General features: G+C 44.0%; 1 protein-coding gene across 1 annotated transcript in view; it reads right to left on the reverse strand.

The window, feature by feature from the left end:
* Positions 1-277: 277 nt before the first annotated feature.
* Positions 278-14613, reverse strand: part of Abhd17c (abhydrolase domain containing 17C) — a 42392-nt gene continuing 28056 nt past the window's right edge. Inside the window, exons 2-3 of the mRNA XM_021168725.2 lie at positions 5203-5382; positions 278-1713 (exon numbers count right to left, since the gene is read on the reverse strand). Of these exons, the coding sequence (XP_021024384.1) occupies positions 1494-1713; positions 5203-5382 (400 nt within the window). The 3' untranslated portion in view covers positions 278-1493. The remainder of the gene's footprint in view (positions 1714-5202; positions 5383-14613) is intronic.

A 14613-nucleotide genomic window follows, 5' to 3' on the forward strand; every position in this document is an offset into this window, starting at 1 on the left:
AGGACCTATGGTATTCCCATGACTCATCCTTCCCAGAGAACAGGTTCTCTGTCTTCTCCCAGCCGAGTGGCCACGAGAGTCCTCTCGGCTCTTGTCTCTGTAGCAGGCCTACTGCATGTCCCACTTAGGGATGTACATCTATGTTTACTGCTGCTCTGTGTCTCAGCCCTTTTACCACAGTGATGCCCCACGGATGCTCTCTTAAGTCGAGATGAAAGGTGCGTCTTACTATTTCTTTTGATGGCGAGATGAAGGAAGGAGCACATAAGCCTATGCGTTCTGATCCATGCGTCCTTTATTCCATTACCAACCACCGTGCCGCATCCAGGCAACAGCACACAAACTGGCAACCAACGCAATCCAGTTGTACAACGATCTGAGGCTTACAGTACATTTAAGGCTTTTAAATTTGAAAAAAAAAAAAAAACCCTAAAATAAGACCAAACGACCCCAAACCCAATCCCCGCAACCAATACAAGTTAGTGTAATGATTTAAGCATCTTGTTTCTGATGTTCACCTGGCACAACTCCAGTGTCAAAACCCAAATAACTCCTAAACTAAGAGATCAGCTTAGGGTAATTTAATTACCTAAATTCTTCAAAGCAGAAACTTGGAATTTTTGTCTTGGAAATGTTATAAAAATTTTAATAGCAAAACATAGGAATAAAAACATATTAACAAAATGTATTCAATCATTTACAATACAAACAAGGAATCTGCAGTCTGTTGTTGTAGCCTGACAAAAGAAATCTATCCATTAAGAATCTGTGCACAATGTAATTGCAAATATGTACAGGACTTTAAGAAAGCCGACAAGGAGGACTTTACAGAAGGAAAGTCGGCCAGGCTCTATTAGACCAGACAATCAAAATATTAAAACTCTTGGCTAGTAATAAATTTACACTTAAAAAAACCCCAGTTTCCTGTTGTTTAAGAATATTCCAGTTGTATTTAAATGATAACAGTTGATGAAGCTGTTAGTGATAGTTCCAGTAAATCATTCTTCAATGCATGTGTGTGGGAAAGACTGGCGTGTTAATACAAGTTAATGGAGGATTTCTCACGACAGTTTCCAGTTACACTACCATAGCTTCACATATGAATCTCACCCATGGCACCAGGGCTGAAAGCGCCGCAGGTCAAACACCGGCACATGGATGAGAGGTGATCCTGTACCGGTGGGGGAATCAGAGGTGACAGACAGCAAGGGAGACGGACTTGATCACACTTTAGTCTACAGCCCTGGGAACCAGTCCTCATGGTCAGCTCTCGTTCCCACTCCTGCAAGGTCTTGCAGCTGAGAATCCAGCTGCTCAGCCTAATGGAAGGTGGAGATTAGGTACAAAAGACAGACTGTGTTAGCTCTTTAAGAAGAACACACAAAGGCTGGGCCCTTCTCTGTGGTTATTGGGTATCACTGTTAAATCCAGTCAAAGCGTGTGCAAACAAGGATCCTCGCTTCACAGTAATGAGGTAAGGTTGGCCGCTGTCTTCAGGAGTTGGGAAGCTCGTGAGATATGAACTGTTTTAGTCGTTCTAGGTACTGTGCATAGAGCTCTATATCATTGTGCCCAGCCCCCTCAACCCACAGGGGCTCCACAGCACGGGGACAGCGCTCATACATCGCCAAGCCATGGGAGAAATCGATGACCTCATCCTCAGTACCATGAATGACCAACACAGGGGAGGTGACTTTAGATATCTTGTCAATGCTGCAAAACAGAAGGGGAGGGGAGAGAAAGACTCCTTTAGTCACACTCACAGGAGAAGTGCTGTCCAGACAAGCGCATCAGCATCCACAGCTGGACATCACAGAGCTGTGCCCCGCCCTCATCAATAGGAATGAAGCCCAGGTACAGGTGTTAAAACTCACACTGACATACTATAATGGCTCACCTGCCGTTCCCATTGTTGTTCTAACATTTTTTTCCTTTCACATATATGTTTTTTAAATTTGGAATTATTTAGGATTTCTGGCAAAGAAAGATATTACCAATGCCCATAACTCCTAACTCATTTCCCATCGGGCTAACAACAGCCATTACCAAATACATTTGTCAAAACCAAGAAACCAACTTTAGTACTTCCTATTAACTAAAACCTCCCACCTCTAGTTGGGTTTCACTTGTTTTTCCACAATTGTCTCTTTCCATGGGAACATCCCATGGAGAATACTATATTGCATTTAGTGATTTTTTTAAAAGTAGCTTTATTAAAAACAACTAAAACCATCAGACTAGCAAAACAGCAACTAATATTTTTAATTCATATTTTGAGAAGATTTTAAAATATAAACAAGCAAGCACTTGCTCTGTAAAGTGGGACTGGATACTCCTCAAATTCTCAGAACTCTTCCTTAGGAAACAAATCCAGGTGAACCGATGGCTTGGTGGTTTATAGTGCTTATTGCTCTTGTAGAGGACCCAGGTTCGACTTCCAGTACCCACATGGTGCTCACAATCATCAGTAACTCCAGTTCCAAGGAATCTGATGCCCTCTTCTAGCTTTTTTGGGTATCAACCACACGTGGTACACATACATGCAGGCAAAACACACACATATTAAAAAAAAAAACCGTATTTTTAAACAAGTCCCATTTCATAAAAGCAGAGGACTCTTTGATTAAAAGCAACAACAACAACCCAGCTCCATCAAAAGTTTAATGTGATGCTTAGATTCTACCCCAACTGCTTATAAAAATGAGATCCACTCTCACAGGATGAATTCTCATGGGTCTTCTAAAGACTCTGCTTTAGGTATGAAAACACATCCACGGAGGAGCGAAAGGGCCGTCAGCATGTGTCAGGCTGGGTGAACGGGCCACTGCTCTGATGGGGTGATGGCCCTTTAAGCCATGAATAAACACCTCTTTCCATCTGTCCTTCTGCCCAAGACCTGCTTGCTGCGACTCCGTTTTATAGTTGATCCTCGTCAGGATTGTAGCGGGACACAAATGGGGCTATTTGTGGGAGTCTTTCTGATAAAGTAACAGCTAACATCCATCATAGCAGAACACTTTGCACAGTTCACATGAAGTCTCATTTAATCCTTATGAAAAAGGGCCCACGAGGAATTGCTTTCTCTGTTTAATCAGGGAGGGAACTGAAGCTCGAAAATTACAAAATAACAGGCACCAGGCCAGGGAGATAATAAAGAAGGCTAACATCAGTTACACATTCCAAAGGTCTACAAGTGACTGTCACACAGTCTTTATGAACAACTCAGGAAGCTGCCAACTGCTAAAAGGCACCCCAGAAACCCCAGCAGCCACAGGACCTGTGAAGATCAAAGCCTCTGTGGCCATGTGCAGTTTTGCAGGCCAGGAATCGTACCAAAAACTTACACTTCTCCTGGATTTAATTTTAAAGTGCCTTGCTTTATAAGCCTTCAATTGCACTCAATTAAAAAAAATGTATTTACTCAACAGTTATGACATGCCTGAGATCACATCCCATGCTGCCATTTATGGGAATCTCTTACTGTCTGGAGAGGGAGGGCATCTGAAGTTGAAAGCCACTGTCTGGCCCTATTTGCAAAGGCAGAGGGTAACCAATACTGAAGCATGACCAGGACTCAATCTCTCAATATCTCTCTCTCTCTCTCTCTCTCTCTCTCTCTCNCNCACACACACACACACACACACACACACACACACACACACACAGGAAGGAACCATCCCTTTGAGAAAGACAACATTTTGCCATTTGACAGCAAGGAACATCATAAAAGGAAATGTTGCCAAATCCAATTAATGATGAAGGCCAGTGTAGCCATTAATGGCTTGAAATCTATTCCATCAATAATTTAGGGAGCAATGGCCCTTTTGTCTCCAACCTTACGAAGCCAGTGACGTCACTGCTTTTGGCCTGATCTGTAAAGAATACAGTAACTGGATCAACTTTTCAAAGCTGTTGGGAAGGCTAACTGCAGGGCCAGCCTTCAGTGCCTGGTGAATCAGACAAGCAGCATTTGTTGTTGGTTTGTTACTAATTAATAAATTACAATTAGTTACAAGGGAACTAGTTTTAATGGCTACATTTTAAGATATAAGCTAATCTCACCGTTTTGTTGCCAGGGTAACTTCCCACAAACATGCAAAACATGTCTTTACACAAATTGCCTCTCATGTCAACCCTACTTAGCATTCGCAGCCACGCCACCAGAAATGCAGTGTCCCTTTCCCAGGAAGCAGAGTTTCAGTGAAGCCTGGTACAAACTACACATGTTGAAAATCAGCTAAGATGCTAACAAAAGTCTCTTCCTGTGAAATGAGACACTGGAACACCACGTCATGCAGCGAAATGCTGTCGTTTCTTTTCCAGCGAGAGCAGACAGTGGCAATTAATAGGTCAACCCAGATCTTCATTCAGACCCTGCGTTACTCCTGCTGCTGCTCTTCCTGGAAAGTGCAATACAAGCCGGCTGGCTTCTGCAATGCACTGTGGGGAAAGCCTAGGGGCAAATACTTTAAAAATACCTCCCACATTATCTCTTAAAAAGCAAAACCCAAAACAAATAGCCAAGAAGGCTCTTGCAAAGCAAACACTTTGCTCCCAGCTTTTATATTTATTGGTTCTCCCTTCCATTAGGAGGAGCTAGAGAACAGCAGGGGTCAGATAGCAGGAGAGTCTTAGGATGACCAAGACTGAGTCTCCCAGGGCAGGATATCTCTGCAGGGACAGTCTGAAAGTATTAGATCAGGAAGAGGGGATGGCTGTTTCAACCATCTCCAGGGCTACCTTGCTATTCTTCTCACAAAGATTACAGTGTCACTTTCCCCTCATCCATATTCTCTGACTAAAAAAAGAAATTTCTCATGTGTGCTTGTTTTTAGTTCAGGGTCTATACCAGGGCTAATTGCTTCTTGACACCTCTTGTATATAGCTCTTCAGTAATTGAGCAATTCAGGTCCCTCTGAATAAATGAATACTGAACTGGAAATTCCTTCAGGACATGCTGCATGTTACAGCTGAATCAATTAGTCCTGGGTACTGGCACACTCAAGGTCCTTATCCATCATCTGGAGACTTCCTAATGTGTAGCAGCCCTGAAGTCTGAAGTCTCAGTGTGCTACATTTGCCTCACGTCTACAGTGATGCCCAGGGGCCTGGCAGAGGGGTATGCAACCAATATTTAGAAGTTGATAGAGACATGGACTCTGAACACTGGTCGACTTCTCACTTGTCCAGTTATAAGCTCACCTGGGGAAAGCATCAAAGCAGTATGTTTTCCTGGTATCTGGAAAAGCAACACGCAAACCAGACATCAGTGGGGAATGGAGGATGACGGCTGCACACTCATACCGCGAGGCCAGGTCCACAGTGGGGACAGTGCCAATGCTCTGTCCATAGAGGATGATGTTCTCAGGACTCACACCATACCTAAAGAAAGCAGAGGTAACACAGCATCAGCTAACGAGTGTGTGTAGGGGGAGCACAACGGTACTTCAAGCCCATAAAACTCCAACAGGAATTAGCTTAAAACTGCTACCACCTATCTTGTATATTTTAGCATAAAGTGAACATTAATTTTACAAGATCAAACAGAGGCCTATTTCAGAATTAAATGACTACAAATCTGACTTCCATATTTGTAAAACTACGGCCATGACTTTGCCCCTGGCTACTCACCTAAACAAATGCAAATGAGCTTCGGGTAAGGTTTTACTCAGTCCTTACATTTCCTGATATTCCTTTTTATAATCATGTTTTTGAAGTCAAAGTAAAAAAAGGTTTGGCAAACAGCTCTTCAAGTGAAATTTTAATAATATGAAAGACACTGTCATTTATCATAGAACAGTTCACTAAAAGATAGCTAATTTGAAAGCAATCACATTGTTTTTTAGCCTCTTCTTGGGACTAAATGTTTTCAAGATTTCAACTCAGCAGTGGCCTCCTGATGTGCCTCTGTAAAGGTTCTGGTTGGGTAAATACCATATGTAGAACAGGACTGCACTCGCAGCCTTCTGGCCGCTCCAGCCAAGGGCAGATGTTAGTGAACAAGCAGCAGGTGTAGCTTTGCATCGAAAGGTGTGCTCTCCTTTCTCCCCTCCCTGCATGCTGGTGGGAAGTGATGGCAGGTGAAGATGTGAAAGAATGCTACACTCTCCGATGAAGTAGAATAAATCAGGAGGCAGACACAAAATACATCCCTTTATTAGCCTACAAAAAATATCAATGGACAGACAGAGCTAGCTCAATGGATAAAAATGCTTATTCTCAAGGCTGAGAACTTGATTTCTATCCCTAGAACTCACACAATGGAAGGAGAGAACCTATTCCTACATTGTCCTCTGATTGACACATGTGCAACATGGCAGACACAGAGAGACACACAACAGCACATGAAGATACACATGAGAGCAATGAATAATTATTTTATATCCAAAAGACTGAGGAAAATTATAGACTTGACAACTTCAAGGTAGTGTGCCATTTAATCATCCCTGTCATCTTGGCTGAGTCTGGAGTCCTCTAGGAAACCCTAGCATCTCCGACCACATGCAAGTTCTGTAGCAGTTCTAGGGGAAGAGGGCACTGTTCCATGGGTTGGAGTCTTGGAAGACCAGAATCTCGGCAGGCGTTAAGAGAGAGAATCAGCACCCAGCTCTCTGCTCCTTCCTGCCTGGAGACCCAACACCTCCTGCTCTTGCTGTCGCTCCTTGACCTCCCTGTCTTCAGACCGGAAGCCAACATAATCCCAGTCTTCCTCTAGGTGTCATGCTGCTCTTGTCACAGAAATGAGAAATGGAATACGGATGACAAGACTGAATAGCAGAGTGTGTTACCTTATTGAAGGAGTATAATCTGCTACAGAAATTTAGAGAAACAATCTGGCAATCTGACATTATCTGGTCACACTAATGATACCAGGGGTAAAGTGTGTAAACCCACCAAAATGAAATGTTACTGCATATTATTCACTTGACAACAACATTGTTATTGTTAACTTGATGGGATACTGAGAAAGAAATACTTGAATCCCTCAAGGACAGTGATGATGGGGCAGGGAAGGGTCTCATCTGGGAAGAAGCCTCCCTTGCACGGGGTGCAGAGCAGCAATGATGTGTCTTGTTACAGTATCCATCCTGTTGGTCATGAAGCTGGACATTTGCCAGCTTATGATTCTCTGAAACTGGAGTCTAGACAGTTGTTAGTAGTCATGTGGGTGCTGGGGACTGTACCCAGATCCTCTGGAAAAGCAGCCAGTATTCTGAAACACTGAGCCGTCTCTCCAGTTTCTAAAAAGGTCAGTTTTAATGAAACATGAGGCCGAGAAATAGTTGACTGTAGAAAAGCTAACATCAGACAGATTGTTCAACAAAAGCAGCCTACAAAAATAATGCAGTGCTCCTTTAAAACGTAAATATACAGGGCCCTGTGAGCGAGCAGACTGAGACGTGGGAATTATGGTGTACTTTCAGCTTTTGGTAAAATTCAATGATTTTCCCTTTTTTTCATACCTCATTCAGGCAACAGAAGGGAATTTATGGTGCTTCTTTTGGGAAACAAGTAAAGACTCAGAGCCCATTCTCTCCGAGGACACAGAAATCAAGATGCAGCTCAAGAAAAAGGGCTTGTTTTGTTTTGTTTAAATGTCAAGGGGCAACACTATGCTGCAGGCCAGCAGGGAGACTCACAGAAGGAAATGGAAGGAGCTCAGGGCAAACTGAGGCAGCTGCTGCACCTAGTACCACAGAGTCAGCAGAGGAGCTGGGAAGTGTGCATGTGTGGAGAGGAGAGGTCCAAAACTCCAACACAAGAAGCAAACCTTGGCACCAGTTAGAGACACACGAGTGTATCCAAAGGTTAAGCCACTTGGCATCCATCTGCTAAGTAGGTATCTGGCACCATCAGTTTGAGAAGGAGAAGGAAGAAAATGTCTAGTAAACCAAGATGAGAGTTGTGAAAAAACAACAACAACACAACAAACTGGTAACAGGTTGTACAGTTCTCAGGACTCAAAAGAGCCAACAACTCAGAAAGCCACCACTCTATGGAGATGAGACCTAGGGGCTGTAGGGGCTCAGTGCAGCTGTGTGTTCATTGGTCAGGAAGGGGTGAATGACACCTCTTCTCCAGTGAGGAAGGTGCTGAGTCAGAACTTGCTGTTGGGTCCACATCTGTCCTGGGAAATGCTGTCCTGGGACCGGATTTCACACTAGCTACATTTCTTTTTCCTGCTGGGTCTTCCCTCTGCTTTCTTGCTCATGCCTCTTTCCTCTCAGGAATCCTACAGCCTCTCTTTTCAGCCTCTTCTAGAATCTCTTCATAATTACTTCCATGTAGAACTCTCCAGTGTCGGCTTCCAACGGTAGCAGATGTATTACAGCTGTGCAACATCTATTTGCTGGGTGGATGAGGAGACAGCCTGATTTTTCGCCCCGATCTGTACTGCTATTTTCTTCTGAGCTTTCAGCACCTCACACTCGGCACCTCCCCAGGGTGACCCTTCATACGGATTTCCTCATCTTAATATTTTTCTCTCTCCAACCCCATACCTTTCGCCCATGGGCTGGGATCCAGAGGGAAGTTCTTACTTTTATCTTCCCTTTCTATTGCACACACACTTAGTCACTAAGCCCAACCCTGAGATGTTTTCCAGAGTGACTGCCTATATGAGCTGGTGGGTACACATGGTGGCATCTTGTGAGCAACTAAGCAGGGGCGCCATGATAAGACAAGTGTGCTTCCAAGAGTAATTGAGGCTTTCAAGGTAATGAGCATTTCTGTCGCAAGAATCTGGTTCTGTTCCCAGAGGTTATCCTGGAGATCTTACTGGCACTGTCTCCATCATTCCCCAGGGCGCTTGGACTGCTGACTTCTAATCTGTCCCATTCTTCCTGGTTCTGTGAATCATTTCGTGAGTATGGGGAAGCAGGTGTCCTAGTTTCAAGTCCCCTGCTTCACTGACTCATGCTAATGATACACAACTCTGCCAGCCTTCCAGCTTCCACCCTGGCCTTGCCCTCTGCCCAGGGCAGAACTCGGATACCACTTGCACCTGACCAGTGACTGCGTCAGAGCTCTGTCCTTCTCCCAGTTCTATCTACATGGACCTTCACACTGCTCATTCCTGTCTGTGTCTCATGTTCTCAGTACATAACATCTGACTCAGATAACTATCCCTACCTCTTCTCTCCAAGTGGTCTTTCTGTCATGGGCTGCTCAATTTCTCGTTGATCATACACACGTTCTTCCTGATGCTCTGCATCACTGCAAACCACTGGGCCCTGCAGACCCTCCAAGTTCCCCTCAGTTCCACCTACTTCCCACACTTTCCTAATGCCCCTAGTCTACCTGCAGTATCATTTTGTCTGAGTTACTCATTGTGCTAATTTGTGAAGTGCGGTGAGGGGCACATGATGAGCCATTCTGCTGCAAGCCCTGAATTGCTTTGAGAGTATAAGCCCACAACCTTAAGTTACAGGGATCAGTTGGAGGCATTTCCAACTTTGAACGAAATGTGATCATAGCCAAAGGCTACTTGTACAAGATATAGAAATACACACACAAACACGCCCCCTCTCACACTCACTGAGACACTCACACACACACGATGGGGGTGGGGGGACAATGAGACACTACCTACCTTTTTTGTTTGCCTGGATCTTGCCAAGTAGGCTAAGCTGGTTGGGTAGTAAGCCTCAAGATTCTGCCTATCACTATCTGTCTCCTACACTCTGGGATTACATGTGTGCACCAACATGCCTGTGGTGGTTTTTTTCCACATGGGTTCTAAAGATCAAATTCAGGTCCTACAAAGAAAGCCATTTCTCCAGACCCAAAGGCTATTTTCTTAAAACTAAGTTCCACACATACAAATATTCCTATGAGCTAAAACTCACTGAAAAGTCTGACATCTCCTTGGACATGTTGGACAGGAGCAGAATCTCTGATTTGCAAAGAGGACAGGAATAAAAGTCACATTAATACCCAGTAAGCATATGAACTTTGGTCTTACAGTTAAGTTTTCTTGAAACAATGCTCAAAGTCTCAGAGTCAGCGTATGAGGAGTCATGGCCCTGTGTACCACTCTCTGTAATCAACAGCATGATGTGCAGACACACCCTTGCACATCACCCTCTCAGCCACTCCAAATGTCCACTGTAGTTCTGTAACCCAAGCTACATGAAATCCAGGAGTGGTCTGGAGCCAGAGGCACCAGGACCCTCTCTGCATCAAGAGAAGTTGGGCCGGCGAGAAGACCTATTGCAGAGGCTGAGTGTGTCAAGGAGCCCTGTCCCATGGGAATCATTCCCTATAAGGTTAAAGTCATTTGTTTTTGTTTCAGTGTAAGGCTTTTTTCTCTCTGTACAACAGAGCACAAGCCCAGCCTCCCTGAGACACCCCATCCTGTGTGAGTTAATGGACCTTGACTTTGTCCTTTGTCAAAAGCTTCCTCGTTTATCTTCAGAAGTGTGCTTGGCACAGTTCCACTGACTTTGAAGTCAACATTTTAAATATTTCAGAGCTAGAATTCCTAGGGGAAATTTCTTAAGTCATAGGATGAAGATAAATAGACAAGGTAGCAGGGATGCTAACTGAAGGATGGGGTCTGAGGGTAAGAAGAAGCCCTTGTCTACTATAGGTCAAAATTGCAGAGCAGAAGAACAGCCAAGGGAAGCAGGTGCACAAACTGGCCAGACACAGGCAGCGTGGGTCCTCTCTCTGCCTGGGGGCTTTCTTAGCACAGAAAGCACAATCAATACAAGCTTTATATTTTAAGTATGAAGAAGAGGAGAAAAGACAACCACCACATAAAGCATGCTGAGTTCCCTTCTCAAGGTGCACCTCTGTATGTCTGAGAGGGTTTTCAGCGAGACTTGTCAAAGCCTCACACGCTGGCGTCCCCAGGTGTTTACTGCAGTGATAAACAGGAAACACTCGAGACTCGGCTGCATGGTGCCACTTTAGAAAGTAAAAGATTTACAGGTCACTGCCATGAGCTACAGTTCTTTTCTAACTTTTAGTTAATTTACTTGAAAGGGGCATTTACTTTTTGTAAACTATCCCTGCTGAAAGCTTTAAGAATGTGAGCACAGCCAGGCATGGTGGGGCACACCTCTGATCCCAGCACTTCGGAGGCAGGCAGATCTCAAGTTCAAGGGCATCCTGGTCCACAAATCGAATTCCAAGACAGCCAGGATTACACAGTAAAACCCTGTCTAGAAAAACAAAACAAACAAAAAGGAACATAAGCACAAGTTCCCCCTATACTGGTTATAAAATCCAACAGGCCACCTAAACTATGAAAAGTAGCCTTGTTGGATCCAAGTTACAAAGGGCGGGATGTAAACTATGTGCTCTTGAGTCACATGTCTTTGGGGGAAATAAAAAGTAAACAGATTCAAGCTAAGATAGAAACCCAGGTACAAATGAAGGCAAAATGAACAGTAAAGCTGGTAGGTTTGGTCCAAACACAGGTAGAGGCTGTTGGGGAAAGCTCCAGGAAGAAGGCAGTTAGAAGCCAATTAGGTGAGGCAGGGCTAGAATGACACCCCTCCCCGCAGGGCCGGGCCCCAGATGGGGAGCTCACACAGGGGCCTGGGGCTGTAGAAGGGGCTACCAGAAATTAGTGAAGATGCAGCATGGGAGGACTTCAGGGTCAGGCACAAGATACCCAGAATATGGAACTTGGTTGTAAGCTGTGGTCTGGAGAAGGCCCTGGGTAGAAATCAGCTGCTTACATCGTTGTGTACATGAAAGGAAGGAACAGAGAAGGGTGGGGAAAAAAGGGGGGAGGGTCAAATTACACTAAAGGGAAGGCTGGAAAAAACTGGCTAAATTGAGGCGTTGTAAAGAAGATCCACTAGATCTAGATATAATTGTGTTTGCTTCAGTAGGAAGTTCCGTTTGGGAAGATATTGAAGATAGGAAACTATGGAATACTCTAGCTGGTATTCCAAGTGAGAAACTACTACAATCTCGATGAGTTCAACTGTGCTGCTGGGTACAAACTCTCCAGTGTGGCTGCTTCAAGGCCACCTTTGCCCCTACCTATAGCCCCTTACCCACGGCTCTGTAACTAAGCCTAATAAACTCATTGGTTACTCAGAGTGTACTCTGGTAGGACTGTAACCTGGTTTGTCACTGGGAACTCAGGAAGGGTAGATATTGTTTAGCCCCAGCCCACACAGGAATTTTAGTGATATAACTTCTCAAGATCAGCTATAAGGAACAATCTTCTCCTATACACTGTCTGATGTATATGCTAGAAAGACCATTCTTGAGTGCAAAGTTCTCCTTATCCTATCTTCTGATACAATGTAGAAGCCGGCTGGCTGGAAAAGCAGCCTGGTGCATGTGAATACAAACTCAGCTCATTCTGTGTATCAGGATGATCAAGCCTCTCATAAAAAGACAAAAAAACAAAACAACAAAAAACAGTGTAATGCATGTCTACAACCTATGCATACCCCCACACTTTAAATCATATCTACACTGTTTATAATACCTAACTATATTGTTTATGGTATAATGACAAGAAAAAAAAAAAAAGCCTACATGTTCAGTACAAGTCTAGCCACAGCAGTCCACAGTGCTCAATGGGGGCTGGAGGAAAGAGTCCTAAGAGGCAGGATGCATACATGTTACTCTACTCATATGGATTTTAGCATGCTACTCAACAAATATCAAATTCAAGTTTTGCTTTTAGGAACTTTATAGACTAATTCTCCACCAGATATTCCCAGTTTGTAGTTGGTGGAGTTCATGCATGCAGAATCCACGGATAAGGAATGTTCTGGTCACAGTATTGCTAACGGCAGAGACTCTGGGAGTCTCTGGGAGGGATCAAGTGGCCCAGATCACATCTGCAATGATAAAATGAAATGCACAGGAGACAGAGTCTCTAAAAAATTGTAACTTACAGGAAGGCTCCCACTGGAGTACAATGCTTATCAACGTGGCTGCTCTCAGTGCTTATCTCTGAGGCATGTACTTCCTTTCATAAAGCTCTACCCCCATTACAAAGAACCCTTCTAGCTTAGATGCTTGCAATTTCTTTCTAAATAGAGACTAAGGGAAAGAGTTCTCTGACAATTCAATTTTTCTGACATTCAAAACTGTTCCCTGCTCCAACTCTCTGTCAAAGCAAAAATAAATAAAGCCTGACATGACTTAATTTTAATATTTTAAAAACCATCTTTCAGAGGAAAACTACAGCTCTAAAGAATATAGAATTAACTGTCTTTGGATCTGTTACAATTAAAATAGAATCACTCACTTGAATTCATCTAAATATAATTGAGCATTTAATTATCCCAATGATAATCAGACTCTTGGCACGCTGGAATAGCCAGAAAAAAATGCCACTTCCCCCACAGCTGCACAAATACCTTCAAGCAGGTGAGAACACAGCTGCCCTTAGGTTCACAGAGGCCTAGGAAGCTGGCTTATGCAAAATCCTAGCATGGGCACTTGACCAGAGGCTGGTGGTTAAGTGTTACCTTTGTCCACCTTAGAAAACCCAATGAATGATAACTTACAGATTTCATGAAAGCTCTCCCATGGGAAGACAAAGTTTAAAAAACAAATAAACAAAAAACAACGTCATGGCCCCCTTGACTGGCAAGGTAGAAAGTCACTTCTCAGAACTAGAACATCTAAGTCCTTGATTTTACTCTATGCAGTCTCAGAATAGCTGTGGGAGACCTTCAGTGTCGGGAAGCTTTTCTGCGTGGCACTGCCTTAGCAAGATTGGGATGCTACATGTCCCATCAGCTCCTGCAACAAAACGGTTTCCACTAGGAAGTCCTTGAATGGTCAGAGAGAAGACAGAGGCTACCTATGACTTACTCTCTTTGGAGAGTACAGACAGCACCTGGGATGGTCAATGGGGTCTGGACAGGGTAGTCTCACAGGTGGTTTTCAGGGTAAAACTGGTCCATCCAGGTTTCTCTCAGGTGTCTGCACTATTAACTGAATCATGTCCTGGACTAAGGCAGGACATCTCTGTCACCACACAGCCTTCCTGGCAATTACTAAGAGGAAAGCCAAGTAACAGTACAAGTGAACCTGGTTCTTAACACCACAGCTTGAGGACCCACACCCAATCTTGTACTTTGACCATGACTGAGGAAGCTGGGTGAACAACAGACTCTGGGAAGCAGTCACATACATGTGGTCCTGACCATGGTGGGTTGTGCAGAACAAAGCAGGAGGCAATACCCATTTGGGAACTAGTAATCCCAGGAATGCATCCTAGATCTCCACTGCACCACAGCAGGAGGACTCCACCACCCTGCTTCTCAGGCCACAGAGAAGCATGACTCCTGGTCTGCAGCGAGGGACAAATGAGGTGAACGAAGCACAGATGGTCAGGGCAGGCAACCCAGACTTTTNTTTTTTTTTTTTTTTTTTTGNACACATACACACAAAGTTATTTAACAATTTTTATTAGACTTACAACTTTACCATTTATTAACGGTGAAAGCATATTTGCTTACTACTGAGGTGAATATGCTTCTTGGCTACCCAGATTCTTAAGACTAACTTCTACACACCCAGAAGTGAACAAGTTCTAAGCTTGCTTTTTCATAGTCCTGTCTCCCTCCCATGTGCCTTCTACACTGGTGTTGTTTCCAATCTCAGCCCTTGCCGAGCTAGGAT

This window comes from Mus caroli, chromosome 7 (genome assembly GCF_900094665.2).
Source record: "Mus caroli chromosome 7, CAROLI_EIJ_v1.1, whole genome shotgun sequence".
In the NCBI taxonomy this organism is placed as follows: Eukaryota; Metazoa; Chordata; class Mammalia; order Rodentia; family Muridae; genus Mus; species Mus caroli.